This window comes from Gavia stellata, chromosome 2, assembly GCF_030936135.1.
Source record: "Gavia stellata isolate bGavSte3 chromosome 2, bGavSte3.hap2, whole genome shotgun sequence".
Taxonomy (NCBI): Eukaryota; Metazoa; Chordata; class Aves; order Gaviiformes; family Gaviidae; genus Gavia; species Gavia stellata.
Window position 1 is genome coordinate 90,253,946 of NC_082595.1, and position 14,859 is coordinate 90,268,804.

Here is a 14,859-nt window from a genome sequence, read left to right on the forward strand (position 1 = left end):
GAGTGAGGATGAATAGGGTTATCTTCCTGGTGCATGGGAAAGAGAACAGAGCAGTGTATCTGTTTCTCAATCACTGCAAAGTATCATGGCTCAATTAACTTCAAAGCTGCTACAATAATGTATTCCAGGAGAAGAACTGCCCCACAGTTTTGTGCAGGCCCTAACAGGGAAAACACAGCTATCTGATGGCCACAGAAGAAAGAAATGCAATAGTCAGAATGGGAGAGTATCTCTGTATAAGTACAGACCGTTGCTCAGGATTATCTGTATGGGCTCTGTTTACACATTGTGCTGGTTTTGGCTGGGGTAGAGTTAATTTTCTTCATAGAAGCTAGTATAGGGCTGTGTTTTGGATTTGTGCTGAAAACAGCATTGATACACAGGGATGTTTTCATTATTGCTGAACAGTGCTTACACAGAGTCAAGGCCTTTTCTGCTTCTCACCACCAGTGAGTGGGCTGGGGGTGCACAAGAGGTTGGGAGGGGACACAGCCGGGACAGCTGACCCCGGCTGACCAAAGGGATATTCCATACCATATGATGTCATGCTCAGCAATAACAAGCTAGGGGATTAAGAAGGAAGGAGATGTTTGGACTGATGGCATTTGTCTTCCCAAGTAACTGCTACACGTGATGGAGCCCTGCTTTCCTGGAGATGGCTGAACACCTCCCTGCTGATGGGAAGTAGTGAAGGAATTCCTTGTTTTGCTTTGCTTGCAGATGCAGTTTTTGCTTTACCTATTAAACTCTCTTTATCTCAATCCATGGGTTTTCTCACTTTTACTCTTCTGATTCTCTCCCCTCACACCACTGGGGGGGAGTGAGCGAGTGGCTGTACGGGGCTTAGTTGCCAGCTGGGGTTAAACCATGACACACGTGTAAATAAAGTGTGCCAGGGCCATCACACTAGCCTTGAGGCAGGCTGACACTACACAGCTTTTGCTTGTACTGCTGAAATCACTTCATCCTCTCTTCCACAAAGAAGATGCCTGCATCAAAACTGTCTTTTGGGAAAGATGCATGGCCAGCCTTTGTTCTTGAAACATGCCCAGGCACATGCACAAGGAGTGCACTGCACTTAACTATGTGGATGGCCACATGCCAGTGAGAGGACTCAGACCCCGACCCACTTCAGTTTATTATGGCAGATGCAGTCACAGGCACTGGACAGCATGGTTCACTGAACTGGTACATACAGGATTCAGATCAGATGTGTACAAAAGGGATGACCCAGTCCTACAATAGGAGAGGTTGGATAATTACACCTACAAGGAGGAAAGGAAGGTTTGATCAAAGAGAAGAGCGAGGAAAACCAGTTTTTACTACTAATCTTTCCTGCTGGTACAGTAACAAAGATCCTAGCAATGACCCACAAAATACTTGACGGCACACTGTGCAAGTCTTGTGTCAGAAGATGCCTCACTTGCCCAAGGAATGCACTTGTTCTGGGATTTTCTTGAGATGAAGACAATAGAACTGAACCTAGAGGACAAATTATCAAGGCAAATGGAAGCTGCAAAGTTTAAAGAAGATAACCACTCTGTTTAATGAGATTATTCCACATTATAAAGTGACTGAAAAATAGTATCCTTTTTAAGGGGAAAATGTTTCCTCTATTTATATCTTAAATGTGTTAGTGAGTGCATGTCCGTATTCATAAAGAATTGCTTTCTTCTCATAATATTTATTTATTCTACTTCGATCACATGCTTAACATAAATACAGTGTTCCAGGAAAAATATCTTTTGCTTGGCTTGTTTCTAGTCTCTTACAGACAGATAATCCTCTGTTTATTTAACAAATACATAATTTGATAAAATAATATCATGGGGAAAATACGAGTTTCAAATTCCAATTTGTGATTTCGAGACAAATATAGCCCTTTTTTATTGAATAAGAAACGAACAGTTACAGTGTGTGCACCTTGCATAGTGTAGAAAGTGTGTTATAAGAATGCAGGTAATTCTTTGCAGGTTAAAAAAAAAGTTTGTCTGGATTCAGTGAGAATATTTTATAAGATATAACAGGAAATCAGGTTTTGGTTAAAACTCATGAGGGCTTGGACTACACTTCCGAAGCCTATTTTAATATTGATTACTTACGACTTACAACAAAAAATGACGTAAAGAGGATACCAGAAGGAGGGAGGTAGAGTCTTAATTGCCATATTCAGAATAAACAATATTTGCTTAGACTGATTTGCATTTTCCCCATAACTATACATATTTAAACCATTGGCAATGGGGATATAAATCAGATTTAAAGGTTGATATCTTCTTGATTATGTTGCAATTCAAAAATTGCTCAATTAATGTTTATGAAAGATATTTCTATGGAATGGTGTATTATTTCAGCATTTGTTCCTGGGGATTACTACCCAATACTGTCATTAAAACAAAGCAAAAACCTGATGCTGGGTGAAGTATAAACATTGCTCTATTAGAATAAGATGACATAAGAATTGTAGCTCAAGCGCTTACATAAAAATTTGTGAGCTACTGTTCCCATGGCAACAGGCAACATAATTTAGCGAACATAGATGCTTTCAATTGCAGGGACTTCATTGTCATTGCAGTTTACAAAATACGAAAGTACTTCTTCTAAGACTCTGACACAGTAAATAGATAAAACATTGGAAACATGTTGAGGAAGGTATAGGTTTCATTTCAGATGCAGGCTAATAAAATGCTTCTTTCTCTTCTCACCTGTTTCATGGGATTCTCTACCATCCTCAACCCACCATTTACTTATTTAGTTCTCCTCTGGTGCAGGAGATCCAGTGAAAAGCAGCTGAAGCTGGCCTGCCTCTGTTAGTCTGATTCTTTCTGGAAGGTGCAGAAGCAGCTTCTCTGCTGGCAGATTCCCTCTTTCTCTCCTTCTTCCCCTCAGTTACCAGAATAAGATTCACTTCAATGCAGAGAGTCAGCACAACATATCTGGGGCACCTGTTAAATCTCATATTGAGCCTACACACAGTTACTAATTTAGCACACTGCTGACACACTCCCATAGCCGTAAGTCTTTTGCTTCCCTGATGGTTCTGTGAATCTTGTTATTAATCTTGATCACTTTAAAGTGCTTTTTTAAAACATCTGGCTCCATAGTTTACAATATAAAAAAAAAAAAGGTCTAAGAAAAAGTTTTAACATAAGAACTTAAAGAGACACCAGAACTAATATTCTCACTAAAGGTACTCTGAAATTTCACACTTGAGTAGCTGTGGTCTACATGGAAAGATCGGGGGGGTTGCTATCAATTTTTATCTACTGTAAGTTTAGGATTGCCAGCCTGCCATCCTTGCCTTGCAAAGAATAATGTCTCACACTATTTTCTCAGTGAGGCTGGAAGAATTTCATTTGGAGGAGAGATCTAATCGATGTCAGCAAGTGAATCACCACCTGTCCATGGGTAACGGATGCTTTTGAAAGAAGGCTGTATTGGCCACTGCACTTGATAGACTCCATAATGAAGTGCTGGCTCTGTCTCTGAAGTTCTCTGGTGCTGAGCCCCTGACAGGGACCCTAAGGCACCCACCTCTTCACAGATCTCCCTTCCTGAACAAATATATGGAAGGTAAAACCACTAAGCTGTTAACTTCACAGCGGAGAATTAATTATGCATAACATTAGGATGCAGATAATTTATCTGACTTTGAAGGTATTTTCTCATTTTAGTGAGTTGAACAGTGCACCAAAGACAGGAACTGACAAAGGTAGTTGGAAAAGCAGCTGCGGTGCTGGAGTGCAATCACCTGTCCTGTGGGTAGGTAACATGAAAATTTGACAGCGACAATTCAGGGATCAATGTGTGAGATGCAATATATGCCACTTACGAACTTCACCTAAAAAACATGTAAAAAGTAACCATGGCAGCTAGCTGGCTTTTTCCAGCTACAATGCAATGCATGCGTTTTTCCAGACAAAGATTCTATGACACAGAGGAATAATCCTCTACTTGTACATCCATCCAAGCAAATATACAGAACCTGCCTATTATTTCATTCATACCAGCTAAGTATGTATGATCTAGCACTTTGATGAAGGCTTAAGCGTTCAGCTGTTATAAAAAGAAAAAAAGCATTACACCTACCACTGTAATTATGACAACAATATTTTTATCATGCAGTTGAACATACACAATAAATGAACATTGGATTATGCTACTTCAATAGTGCGTCAGCCTTTATTGTCCTACAGAACAAATTCTGCAGTCCCCTTTCACAGACTTCATCACAGCAATTTCACGTTCTTGACCTGTGAGGCACATTGAGTGTGCCTGCCAAACTAGAAAGAACAGTAAATAGCCTGCAAAAATTGATTGAGTGTTAACCACCAGGACTGTAAAAAGTAATCTCCTTATTAACTAGCAGTGCCTAGTCTTGCATTAAAATCAAACACACATACACAAGTCACTGATCTTGATAGATTAGTCTCACACTACCACATCCAAAATTTCTGGTTATAGGAATCACAACCATATTTAGTCAGAGGTAGAGACAGCTATGGAAAATAGTAGCTGCTACCATCTCTGTTCCTTACGATCGCTTCTCGGGCTGAGAGCTGAATCAGGAACCAGTTCTAGAACTATGTCAAAAATAAAATTTAAATTCTATCATCAAGTTTATTTTGAAATAGTGAAGACTGCGTATGGCATTTTAACTTTGAGTGGTGTCATATAATATTTTCAGAAAAACACATTTCTATAGCTGTATGATTTATTCTTGTTAAAAATCTTGTAACAGCAATGAAATACCTGACTCATGATCTATGCCATACATTAAACTTCTGTGCAGATTTTGTTGGCGTGTAGAGAGTTATCCGAACATCTATTCTGCTTGGCACAGCTTTCATAATTCACAACTGACACTGTTCATTTCAAGAGAAGCAAAAACCTTATGGTCTGAAATAAATATAAATTTTAAAAATATAATTACAAATTAAAACAATATTCTGAGGTGATATGGTTTTAGGGAAAACAATCTTCGAGAAAGCAATATTTAAAAAAATCATTTAGAACTACAATATAGAACTATTATTTTAATATCATCATTGTTGTGTACACAAACAACTAAAGATTCATAAAGAAGTGCTGCTTGATCACTTAATTGGCCATTGAGGATCATAATGGTCATGATTCATAATGTGCCCTGGAAAACAGATATATATCATAGAAAAATATGTACTAATACGAACTACTTATTTTTAAAATATTCTAGGTATAACCTTCAGCTGCTACAAGCTGGCCTAAACATGTAACTAAGGAGTAGCATTGGACAGCAGGTAATCACAGTAAATAGAAACCTCATCAATGCAGTATTTCATACTTGTCTATTTTAAGCAGCTAGCACCTGAAAATTTAAAAGCATTTGAGAGATTTAGCTGTGAAAAAGGCTGCATTTAATCTGTGTTATGAAAATGATGAAATTAAGAGACAGGTTTTGAGCGAGGAGGCAAAGTTTGCAAAAAGTCAAGCTTTTACTTGTGATTGTCAGACTTCTGTCTCAACCTTAACACAATTCTTTTTAATTCCTGACAGCATTCTAGGGAAAACAGTCAGCTTATTTCCAAAGAAATGTAAGATCTAGTGCAAAATTAGAACAAGATGGCTTTTAATAGTAACTACAATGGAAAGCTCAATAGCTACACACAATACTTCATAGACATGTCAGAATCTATAAAAAATCCACATTTTGGCAGATTAATGTCAAATTTATGCCTTGAGCCAACATGGTTGTTCTCTTTCCAACTAAAAATCTAAATTATCTTCCTTAAGGATTTGCCTTTGGCTATAATTCCAATTTAATATCTTTCTTCATATGAGTTCCTGTGGACTATAGAATTAGTTTAAAACATCTGAATATATTTCTTTTAGGAGACTTCAACATTTCAGAGTCTTCATTTGACCTGTTTCTCTTAACATTCTGAGGTGCTGGGGCTATTTAAGATGTTCTGCAGCATAATAGGTTCAAAACAATTTCCAGTAGCATCACAGGCTAAACGTAGAGCAAGAATAGTTGAATGACAGTTTAGAAAAATCGTTGCCTTAATAGAACACTAGGGATAATTTGACGAACCCAATATCATAATTACTGTTGCCCTTGCAGCTCTCAAATAATTATGCTTCAGATTCTTCTAAAAAAGTAATGTTTAATTAAAGAAGAATCAAGCCATGAATTCATGTATCTGCAAATCAGAGGTACATCATGTAGTGGTATCTAGTAGAGTCCAAATCTTTTTTTTTTTTTTAAATTTTATTTCCTTTTAATTCTGTTTGGTGGTAATGAATGAAGTATATAATTACTCTGATTCATGCCGTACCCTTAACATGAAGTACCCCAGAGCACTTAAAAACAGTAATTAATAAAATATCAAAAAAGAATGAAAAGTACAACTAAAAATTAGATCCTTAACTTGATATTAAACATGATCAAGAATTGTGCAGAACTCACTGAGACTTTGTATAACTCATGTTATACAAATGGCTAATAAGTGACTAGCAGTACCTGTACCTCTATACCAGCAGCTATTTATACAATTCTTGTCGAACAGCTATAAATCATAGTGAAGAACCAAAGACATGAGACCAAGGAATCCTAAAGAGTAAAATAAACCAATGATGTGGCAAACCACCACCATCATATGTGTCTGTTAAACTCCTCATTTCAAAGGAGGATTATATAGCTCTTTCTAAGTCTGAAATTACCTCATTTTCAAGAGGAGTTCGTATCCCTTTAATTTTTCTTTTTTTGTTTACATCTAAGTGGAAAATAAACAGGCAAAATTGAGGATACGGAAATAAATATTTAAATACGGGAATGAAGTTCATGCAACTGTCAAGTTCCTGCATGATTAGTAATTTTTGTCTGTTTTCCCATCTTTGTTACTCCATGACTAAGTCTGCACACTGGAGCGGGGATACAACACCACGCTGTGCATGCCCCAGCTCAGCTTCCCCAGTGCACATGCTGTCTGCATCCTGATGCCAGGAAAGGTTTGCTCAGTGATGTGCAATCCTCATTGCTCAATTACCCATAAGAGGCAGGCTCCAGAGCAACCCAGATGGGAAAATCATGAGCTGTTTTGGACCAGGAGCCTGAAAGAGCCCGGAAATAAAAAGAATTCACAAAATAAATTGCAATAAATTTGAAATAATTTTTTAATCTTTTGGGCCCCCAGTGCAAATTCACATATCAGACTTTTCACTTTGGTACATAATGCTTGGTCTTCTGCCTGCAGGTTCATCTGGCAGCCTGACATTTTGAACAGCAGGACTATGCACAGTTAAATCCTAATCAAGACTCTAAAGGCAACAGAAGTATAGCGTAAACACAAGATTTCTCCCCACAGTTTTCACTTGAGACAAAAAAGTCAAGGGGCAAACACAGAACCATAAGTAGTTAATAGAGCTAAAAAAGTTATGAAGCCAGATAAGACCTATACCAGATGAAGTGTAATAGATGAAAGAAGGCTTAATTCTTCATTGTGATTCTGTTCATTGAATTTTACAGAACAGGAAGCACAAAGGGAGCTCAACTGTGAGCAACTTTTTTGTTTACTAGCTCATCATACTCCACCATCCTATGGCTTTCATTTTATGTTTTGTGTTTTTTTTTTTTAAATCAAGCTTGTGTTCAGCCTAAGCTGAAATATCTTGCTCTGTTTGAACTTGGTGTAAATCAAAAATAATGTCATTAAAGTTCATTAGAAAGGTTAGGGGAAGAAAAAAATTATTTAGCCAGACTTCAACTCACTGGGCAGGCATTTCCCTGGATAAAATCAAGAGGATAGCTAGACAAAAGCATCTGTGAAATAATAATTTCTCCAATTTGTTCTTTAAAGATCTGTCAACCTTAATCAAGTAACATTGAAATTTGATATTCTGTTGTTGATACTCTTTGTTATTTGTTCTAAAACATCCATTCTTCATTAATATTCCACCCAACCTTACACATGCTTTGGGCAAAAGCAGAGAAGAAGGATAAAGATGAGACTTTCTGCAGTTCTGACTCAGTGCTACAGTAACTGCAAATAATATGGCTGAGTGGACATTTTCAGATAAACTTTGATTTCAGCCACAAAGCCCCAGTACTGGTGTAATGAATGAAATGTCCGTTTAACTTTTAGACCTAACAGACCTGTGACTAAGAAAGTGCACAGTTCAGTAGGCTATCAACTAACCTGTGAAATGATGCTCATTATATGGACAAAGTGTTATTTCTTCTAGAAAATGAACAGGTCACCAAGCAACTACCTTGATCAGATACACCCAGGAATTAGAATGGATATTTTGTATTCACATTTGAATAGCATTTGAGACCCTCTTTCTCTAAACACTTCCCACAGCACTGCACGTGCCGAATTCCTACTATAGCTCGAGCTATTATACAAAGACCTGAGAATGCTCATTCCACTTTGATCTATCTTAGATCTACCGATAGTGCTGAAGACAACAGTCTTTTCCCTAGACTATTAAATGACTTTCTGAAACAAAAAAAAGGAACATTTTGAAGTTGAAATCTAGCATTACAATGAAGAACTGTTAGAATAAATAACCATCCACAGCTTTGCCCCTGAGGTATTTCGTAAAACCTCAAGCCTATTTAGATGAATTGCAACAAAACAGTATTTATCATTAACACAATGAAAAACAAAGTCTATGGATCTTACTGAAGAGTTTGGATACTTTGGGGTGCTAGTAAAGAAAGGAGAAAACACTCCATGCTAAAGCAGAATTAAAAGAAAATTCAACACAGAGGCAGAAGGTGCATTTGGATAATCTACTGTAGATTCCTAACTCAGGTGGCACCTAATTAATCCGTATGTGATCTAGAACAGGAATTCACAGGCACACTTCACACCCATTGGAAAGCAAACCAGACAACTGCTATTCACTACCCTCTCCGTGGAGCTCCCATGTGTTACAGGTAGATTCTTAATCTTCTAAGTGAATTAAATACAAGATACTAGGTATAGGGATGCGGTTTTAGGGATGCGTTTGAATATGGCATAACTCAGTGTAGCAATAAATACCTTGGTGCCTTTGCAATTCCAAGGGCATGAGTTCACATCTGAGTGTGCAAAAGTAACAGAACTGAAACAAAATTTTTTTTTTTTTTTTTTTTTTTAATAACAACTGTTACCTCTTCTGCCTACAAGGGGACCTGGGATAGAGCCATTCTCCATCTCTGGACTATTGCACAGAAAAGGAATACAAGGAATTCAAGAGCTATGCTGCTACAGACGTAACTTGAGTGAGCAGTCCACTCCTAGGACACTCCCTTGGGAATCAGGGATCCCTCTGTTTGGACTTTATATTCACTGTAGTTTTAAGCATTTATCCAAAGACTGTAATACAAGATACATAACTTATCCTTCAAGTAAGAACTAGAGTCCAAAACCCCATCTCTTCCTCACTACCCAGGAAAAAATGTTGTAAGGAAAGCAAGTAATTGGTTTGGACAGGCTACTGCAACAGTTTGGACAAGCTACTGCCACCAAAATGTGTTTTAAAGCAAACAAATAGAAAACTGGGAACATCTGGGAACAAAGGCCTTGGGTTAGACCTACAGCATGAGAGATTCTCTTCTGTGAGGCAAAGACCCAAGGAAGGTTTCAAATTCATTATAATCTGGCCAGTTTTGTGGCACACTTATCAGTCAGATAGAAAAACATAATCCTGCAACCCAGATCTCTCAAGGTTCTGTCATGAAGGCATGAGTGGGATTATGAAGGAATGTAATTACCTGAGTAAATAAAAGTAGCTTGGTTAAGAACACTGAGAAAAAGCCTTTGGTTACAGGGACTGCCAGCACCACATTTTCTGTTTAGCAGGCTCCTGAAAGCAGGAAATTTCATATCCTTACATGCTTTGAAGTCTCTGTCCTTTTTTTCGCCCCACTCCCTAGAGACATATGCTGGCTAATCCTTCTTCCTCTTTGGAATAATGATCACCCAAATTTAAGTGCCTACCCAGGTATGAGCAGACTGGAAGAAGCTAGATTTCATGGGTTGCCATAAGAGGCATTCCCTTCTACCTCTAATCTCACATTAGCCACAAAAAACTAGGGGAAAACCGTTTGTTCCTATTATATCAGCTACATTTTGGGATCACCACTTTGATTGTTTGACACAGACAATTGCTGCAACCTGAGCTGGCAGTTCTGAACTGTAGCTAAATGTCTAAAAAGGGCGAGAGAGAAAGGAGGTGTTATATACAAATAAGAAATTACTTTGCTTCTATATACAGCATTTACAAAATTTCTACGCGAATATATTCTCTGTAGTTCTCATAGGTTTTGAAAAAGTGGCGACAGTTCCTAGGACAGCTGTCAGAAAACCAATGTGAGCCTTAAAGAGTAAAACATATCCAGTTTGCCAGAACAGAAGTTGAAAGGGGCCTTGACTACTGTATATAAATTTTTAGTATTCATAGGGGTCTTAAAATTGTGATAGTCTAAAGATATGGAAGATGCAAAGTTTGCAGGTTAAGGCAATATCTTCATTAGGCCAGGTGGCACAGCCAGAAAAGGTGCACAAGCTTCTGTGTGCATAGGCTTTTCACAACAGTCATTGCAAATAACCAGTTTTTCATAGACACTTGTTCAGAAAAACATATCTAAAAAAGGGAGACTTCTCAGTCTTACTGATGAAGGCATAGCAAAAGAAAGACTGGCAGCTGAAATTAGACAAATTCAACCTTTCCGCAACATTGCAATTTCCTAGCACTGAGGGTAATTAAATATTGGAACGGCTTACCAGGGGAGCTGGTGGACTCGCCATTGCTTGGAGCTTTAGGACGAGATTAGATATCATTGTAAAAGAGATGCTTTAATCCAGCTTCTGGAAGTTCTCAACATGCCCATAACACTTGCAGCTCTGCATTAAGACAATGACTATAATCAAATCTCATACTTTAGGGTTTCAGCTGATCAACTGCAAGGGTTATAAAGAATTTCTTTTTCCTTTCACATAAAAACCAGACAGATACTTTGGTGTGGTTTATATCCTGATCTGTCTCTGAAGTAGCAGAGATTGCCTGCATCGACAAAAACACAGGGGGAGCTGATGCAGTGGCCAGTGGTGATAGGGAAAGTACTGAAAATTAGCCTGAAATTCACCAAGCAGTCATATCCTAATGTGAGCTCACTGAATTTGAAGCCATCTGAATGCAAACCACTGCTGACCTGAGAACTGGGAGATTAGGTCAGTGCGGAACCAGGTTTGATCTGTGCGCCCAGCTAAGGGCCTGGCATTAGCTCCCACTCAGCACTGCACTAACACAGCTCCGTAACTTTTTGGAAAGGAATCATTTCATGCTCCGCTCCTGCAGAGCACTGGCAAAGGGTCAAATGAAATACCCTTAGAGGTCTTGTTAATGAATCTTGCTGGACTGGCTCAAAGGGAGCACTTTTCCCAAGGTAAGATAAATAGAATTCTCATTTGAGTTTGTTTTGTGTTTGTTCAGTGTGAGATCCCAATCACCTCTTAATACACTAAGATCATCTGGACATATATCACCTAATTAACTAATTGGTATTGAAGAAGCATAAGTAACACCTCGATCTTTTCTGTCTCCTGAAAATTAACGTGCTTTAGCCTAACTAGAGTTATCATGTTTACACACAGGTGTCAGGATGGATTTAGTGTCCTGTGTCTTCCAGTGTAACTAGATACATAAGCATTCCCTTTGGTGTTTAATTTAGCTACATCTGTAACTATACAATCTGCACCGTTTTAGCAGAATACTGTTATGAGTTAATTATTAAATGCAAGTACAGCTGAAGACAAGACAGGACATTCTACTGCTTTTATAGTTTTGTGTGAAAACAGTATGTCTCAACTCTGTCAAATAAAGCATAAAATGAGAAATGGTTCCTCTAGTGACTTCTGTGAGCTGCACAGTGGCATGCCCATACTGTGAGTCTCCAAATAAAGATCTATGTAAGTCAAGTCCACGTTTCCAGGCTTTTATTCTTCTCAGCTACCTATACTATTCTACATTCCTTTGACAGTGAGTTAGATTCAACGATATTTCTGTTTGTGCTAAATAATGGGCCATTTGATGGAGTTGTACACAGCTACACCTGGAATGTAACACAGGCATGTAATTCACCTGTCCTGCCATTCAGGACATTTTCCATGCAGAAAAAGGATGGTTTCTCTTTACCATAATTTTGAAGCATACATATTAACATAAGGCTCTGTTGTCAGTATTGGTCATTATCATTATGTTAAGATTGTCATATTTCAACGTAAGAATGGGACACACCGTGATAGCACTCTCTAGTAACAAAAAATATTCATGTAAAAACAAAAGCAGGCAGAATTTTTAAAAAGGAGGAAAAAAAAAAGAAACACCGATACTGCTTGTCTATCTTGGTGATACATGCATATATTTGATAGCAATCGTGAAGATCATGTTTATAAGATGGCCCTATTAAGCAGTACATTATTCCATGAGTATCCTTACTCAAACCAAACCAGACTACTCAGAATAAGCGTCTCCTCATCTGGGATGAAAATGGCAAAATCCGCACTTACAGTCTTCTGACTTCTCAAACAGACACCACTTGGTCTGCTGCTGTATTTGAGTACAAATAGCTCTGACAGACTCTGTACTCGGATCTGCTCCACAATGCACAAAAATTTCATGATAATGAACTTCTAATATTTTTTTTGATCATTTGTTCTGCTGAGATTCTTATAGCATACCTAATGCCCACAATGCAGGAACACTTGGAAAACCTCAACTAAATCTACTGTCCCATGATTTTTAAAGAATACTCTTTAAAACAAAAACTGAAGGGGAATATTGTATTATGCAATAGACACATTAGAAGCCAATTACGTAACAATGACTAATATTGTTCTAATGATAAATATCATCACAAATTTTGAATAAATCTCTTTGGGATACAAATATTATGTCTTAGTGTTCACAACCTGTTCATTTGAAGGATTATTCAAGAGAATTTTCAGTACTGGAAGAATCTGCACATTTGCAGCATAGAAGATATTTACTTATCTCACAGAGTGCTCTTTTATATTCCTCCTGTGCCAAAATTTTTACCCAAGTAATACAGAAGTTCACGGGATCACTGAGCATCAAATTCTCTGCTCTTGTATTTCTGCTAAAAAATTCCAAACTCAAAATACTTAAATTGCTAAGTAATTACACTTGTAAGATTCTAAAATTTTTAATTGAGTGGACCACTTTTAAAGTTAATTTCCATGCAGCATATAAAATGGATGTGTGTAGTTGAATTCAGAGAATTAACATAATTGTGTCCTCATCCTTTCTTGATTCTGTACTGAAAATTATGTTCTTATTGTTCAAAATCTGTTTCCTATACATTTCTAATAAAAGAACTGGAAACTCAGTCTTGCATTTCTTGAATCTTAGCTTTCCTTAAACACTACCAGGTTGTTCTTTTTCTTCCTTGCAGAATCACATGCAAGTTTGCATTAACCTAAAATCTTTTCATTAGGATTTGGTATTTTGGATTAATGCTTCTCCCTGCTTGATTTCTTCAATATTAAAGATACTATAGTTAACATTTAAAGCAGATTTTCAATTCTATTCTTTAAACTAGGGCATGTAATAGGTACCTCTTCTTCATTTATCTGAAATTAAAAAAAAAAAAACAACCAGCACAATTTTGACATGTAACAAAATGCTGTCAGAAGCACACCAATTAAATTTCACCCCCCACACACAAAAGAAAACTCAATAAACTCAATATAAAACAAACAAACAACATAATCTAATCTAACTGTCCACTTTACCTGGAAATGCATGCCCTGTTAGAGAATCCAAATCTGAAATTAAAACAATGAAAAAAATAATCTTTAACACTAATTTAATATTAAAAAACCAAAAAAGCAAAAAGAAACCTGGCACCAAATATCACATTAACATCAACATCAAATTTTAATCATATATATGAAAAGTAAAAATAGAACACTTAGCATTACATTATGGAGTTTCTCCTCTTCATAGTTTTGTAAAGATGTAAAATAGTATCTAAAGATGAAAGTTTTGAACACTATGAGAAGCTACTTTACTTTACTGTTTAAGACAGACGTACCACAATTAAATAGGAATTTTACAATATTTTTTAATGAACCTCTGCCTTCAGAAGATTATATCTTGAGTATAAGCATTTGTTCTGAGACTGTACATAAGAACAATAATTAGAAATCTGTAGAATGTTGTTTAGATTACACCATTTTAAAAAGATTTTCTTTCTTGATCATAACAAATAACAGATCTAATATTTTCTATCCTAGTGTTCACTCTTCTGTATTTTTTTCAAAAATTAGCTGTTTTAAAAAAGAGAAGAGAGTTGGAAGTATTCCTGCTGACACCAAAAAGCATAAATAAGGGTTTCACTGGTCGACTCCCATCTGAAGAGAGAGCAGAAAGGTGCACCAGTGGCACTGGTGGCAACAGAATGAGCCCTCCCCAACTTGCACTGAGACCAGAATTTAGAATTTCATTTTTTAAGTGCTTTGCCCCACCTTTGGAATTTCCATGTTCTTAACAGAGATGTATTTAGTAAATTTGAGGAGTTATACTCAGAGATTCACTTGTAAATCTATAGCCAGAACTAAAAGAGTAGTTAACTCTGATAAAGTATGGTCACAATATCAGCTAGAATGCTATTGCATTGCCAAGATGTAAGGCTAATTCTCAGACGTACATGGCCAAAAACACCCTTTGTAGATAGTGTTCTGTCACACAAGACAGTGATGTCGGCACATTTGGAACAGAAGTCTCATTGCTAGGAGCAGTCCACCAGTTCCCAATTAGCTCACCAAGATAGCATGTGTGACCCTCAGACTGGCCTCCTTCCCATCA

At 37.2% G+C, this 14,859-nt stretch overlaps 1 protein-coding gene across 1 annotated transcript in view; it reads right to left on the reverse strand.

Moving 5' to 3' along the window:
* Window positions 1–14,859, reverse strand: part of DLGAP2 (DLG associated protein 2) — a 318,216-nt gene that overhangs the window by 144,966 nt on the left and 158,391 nt on the right. Inside the window, exon 3 of the mRNA XM_059829808.1 lies at window positions 13,785–13,817. Within this exon, the coding sequence (XP_059685791.1) occupies window positions 13,785–13,817 (33 nt within the window). The remainder of the gene's footprint in view (window positions 1–13,784; window positions 13,818–14,859) is intronic.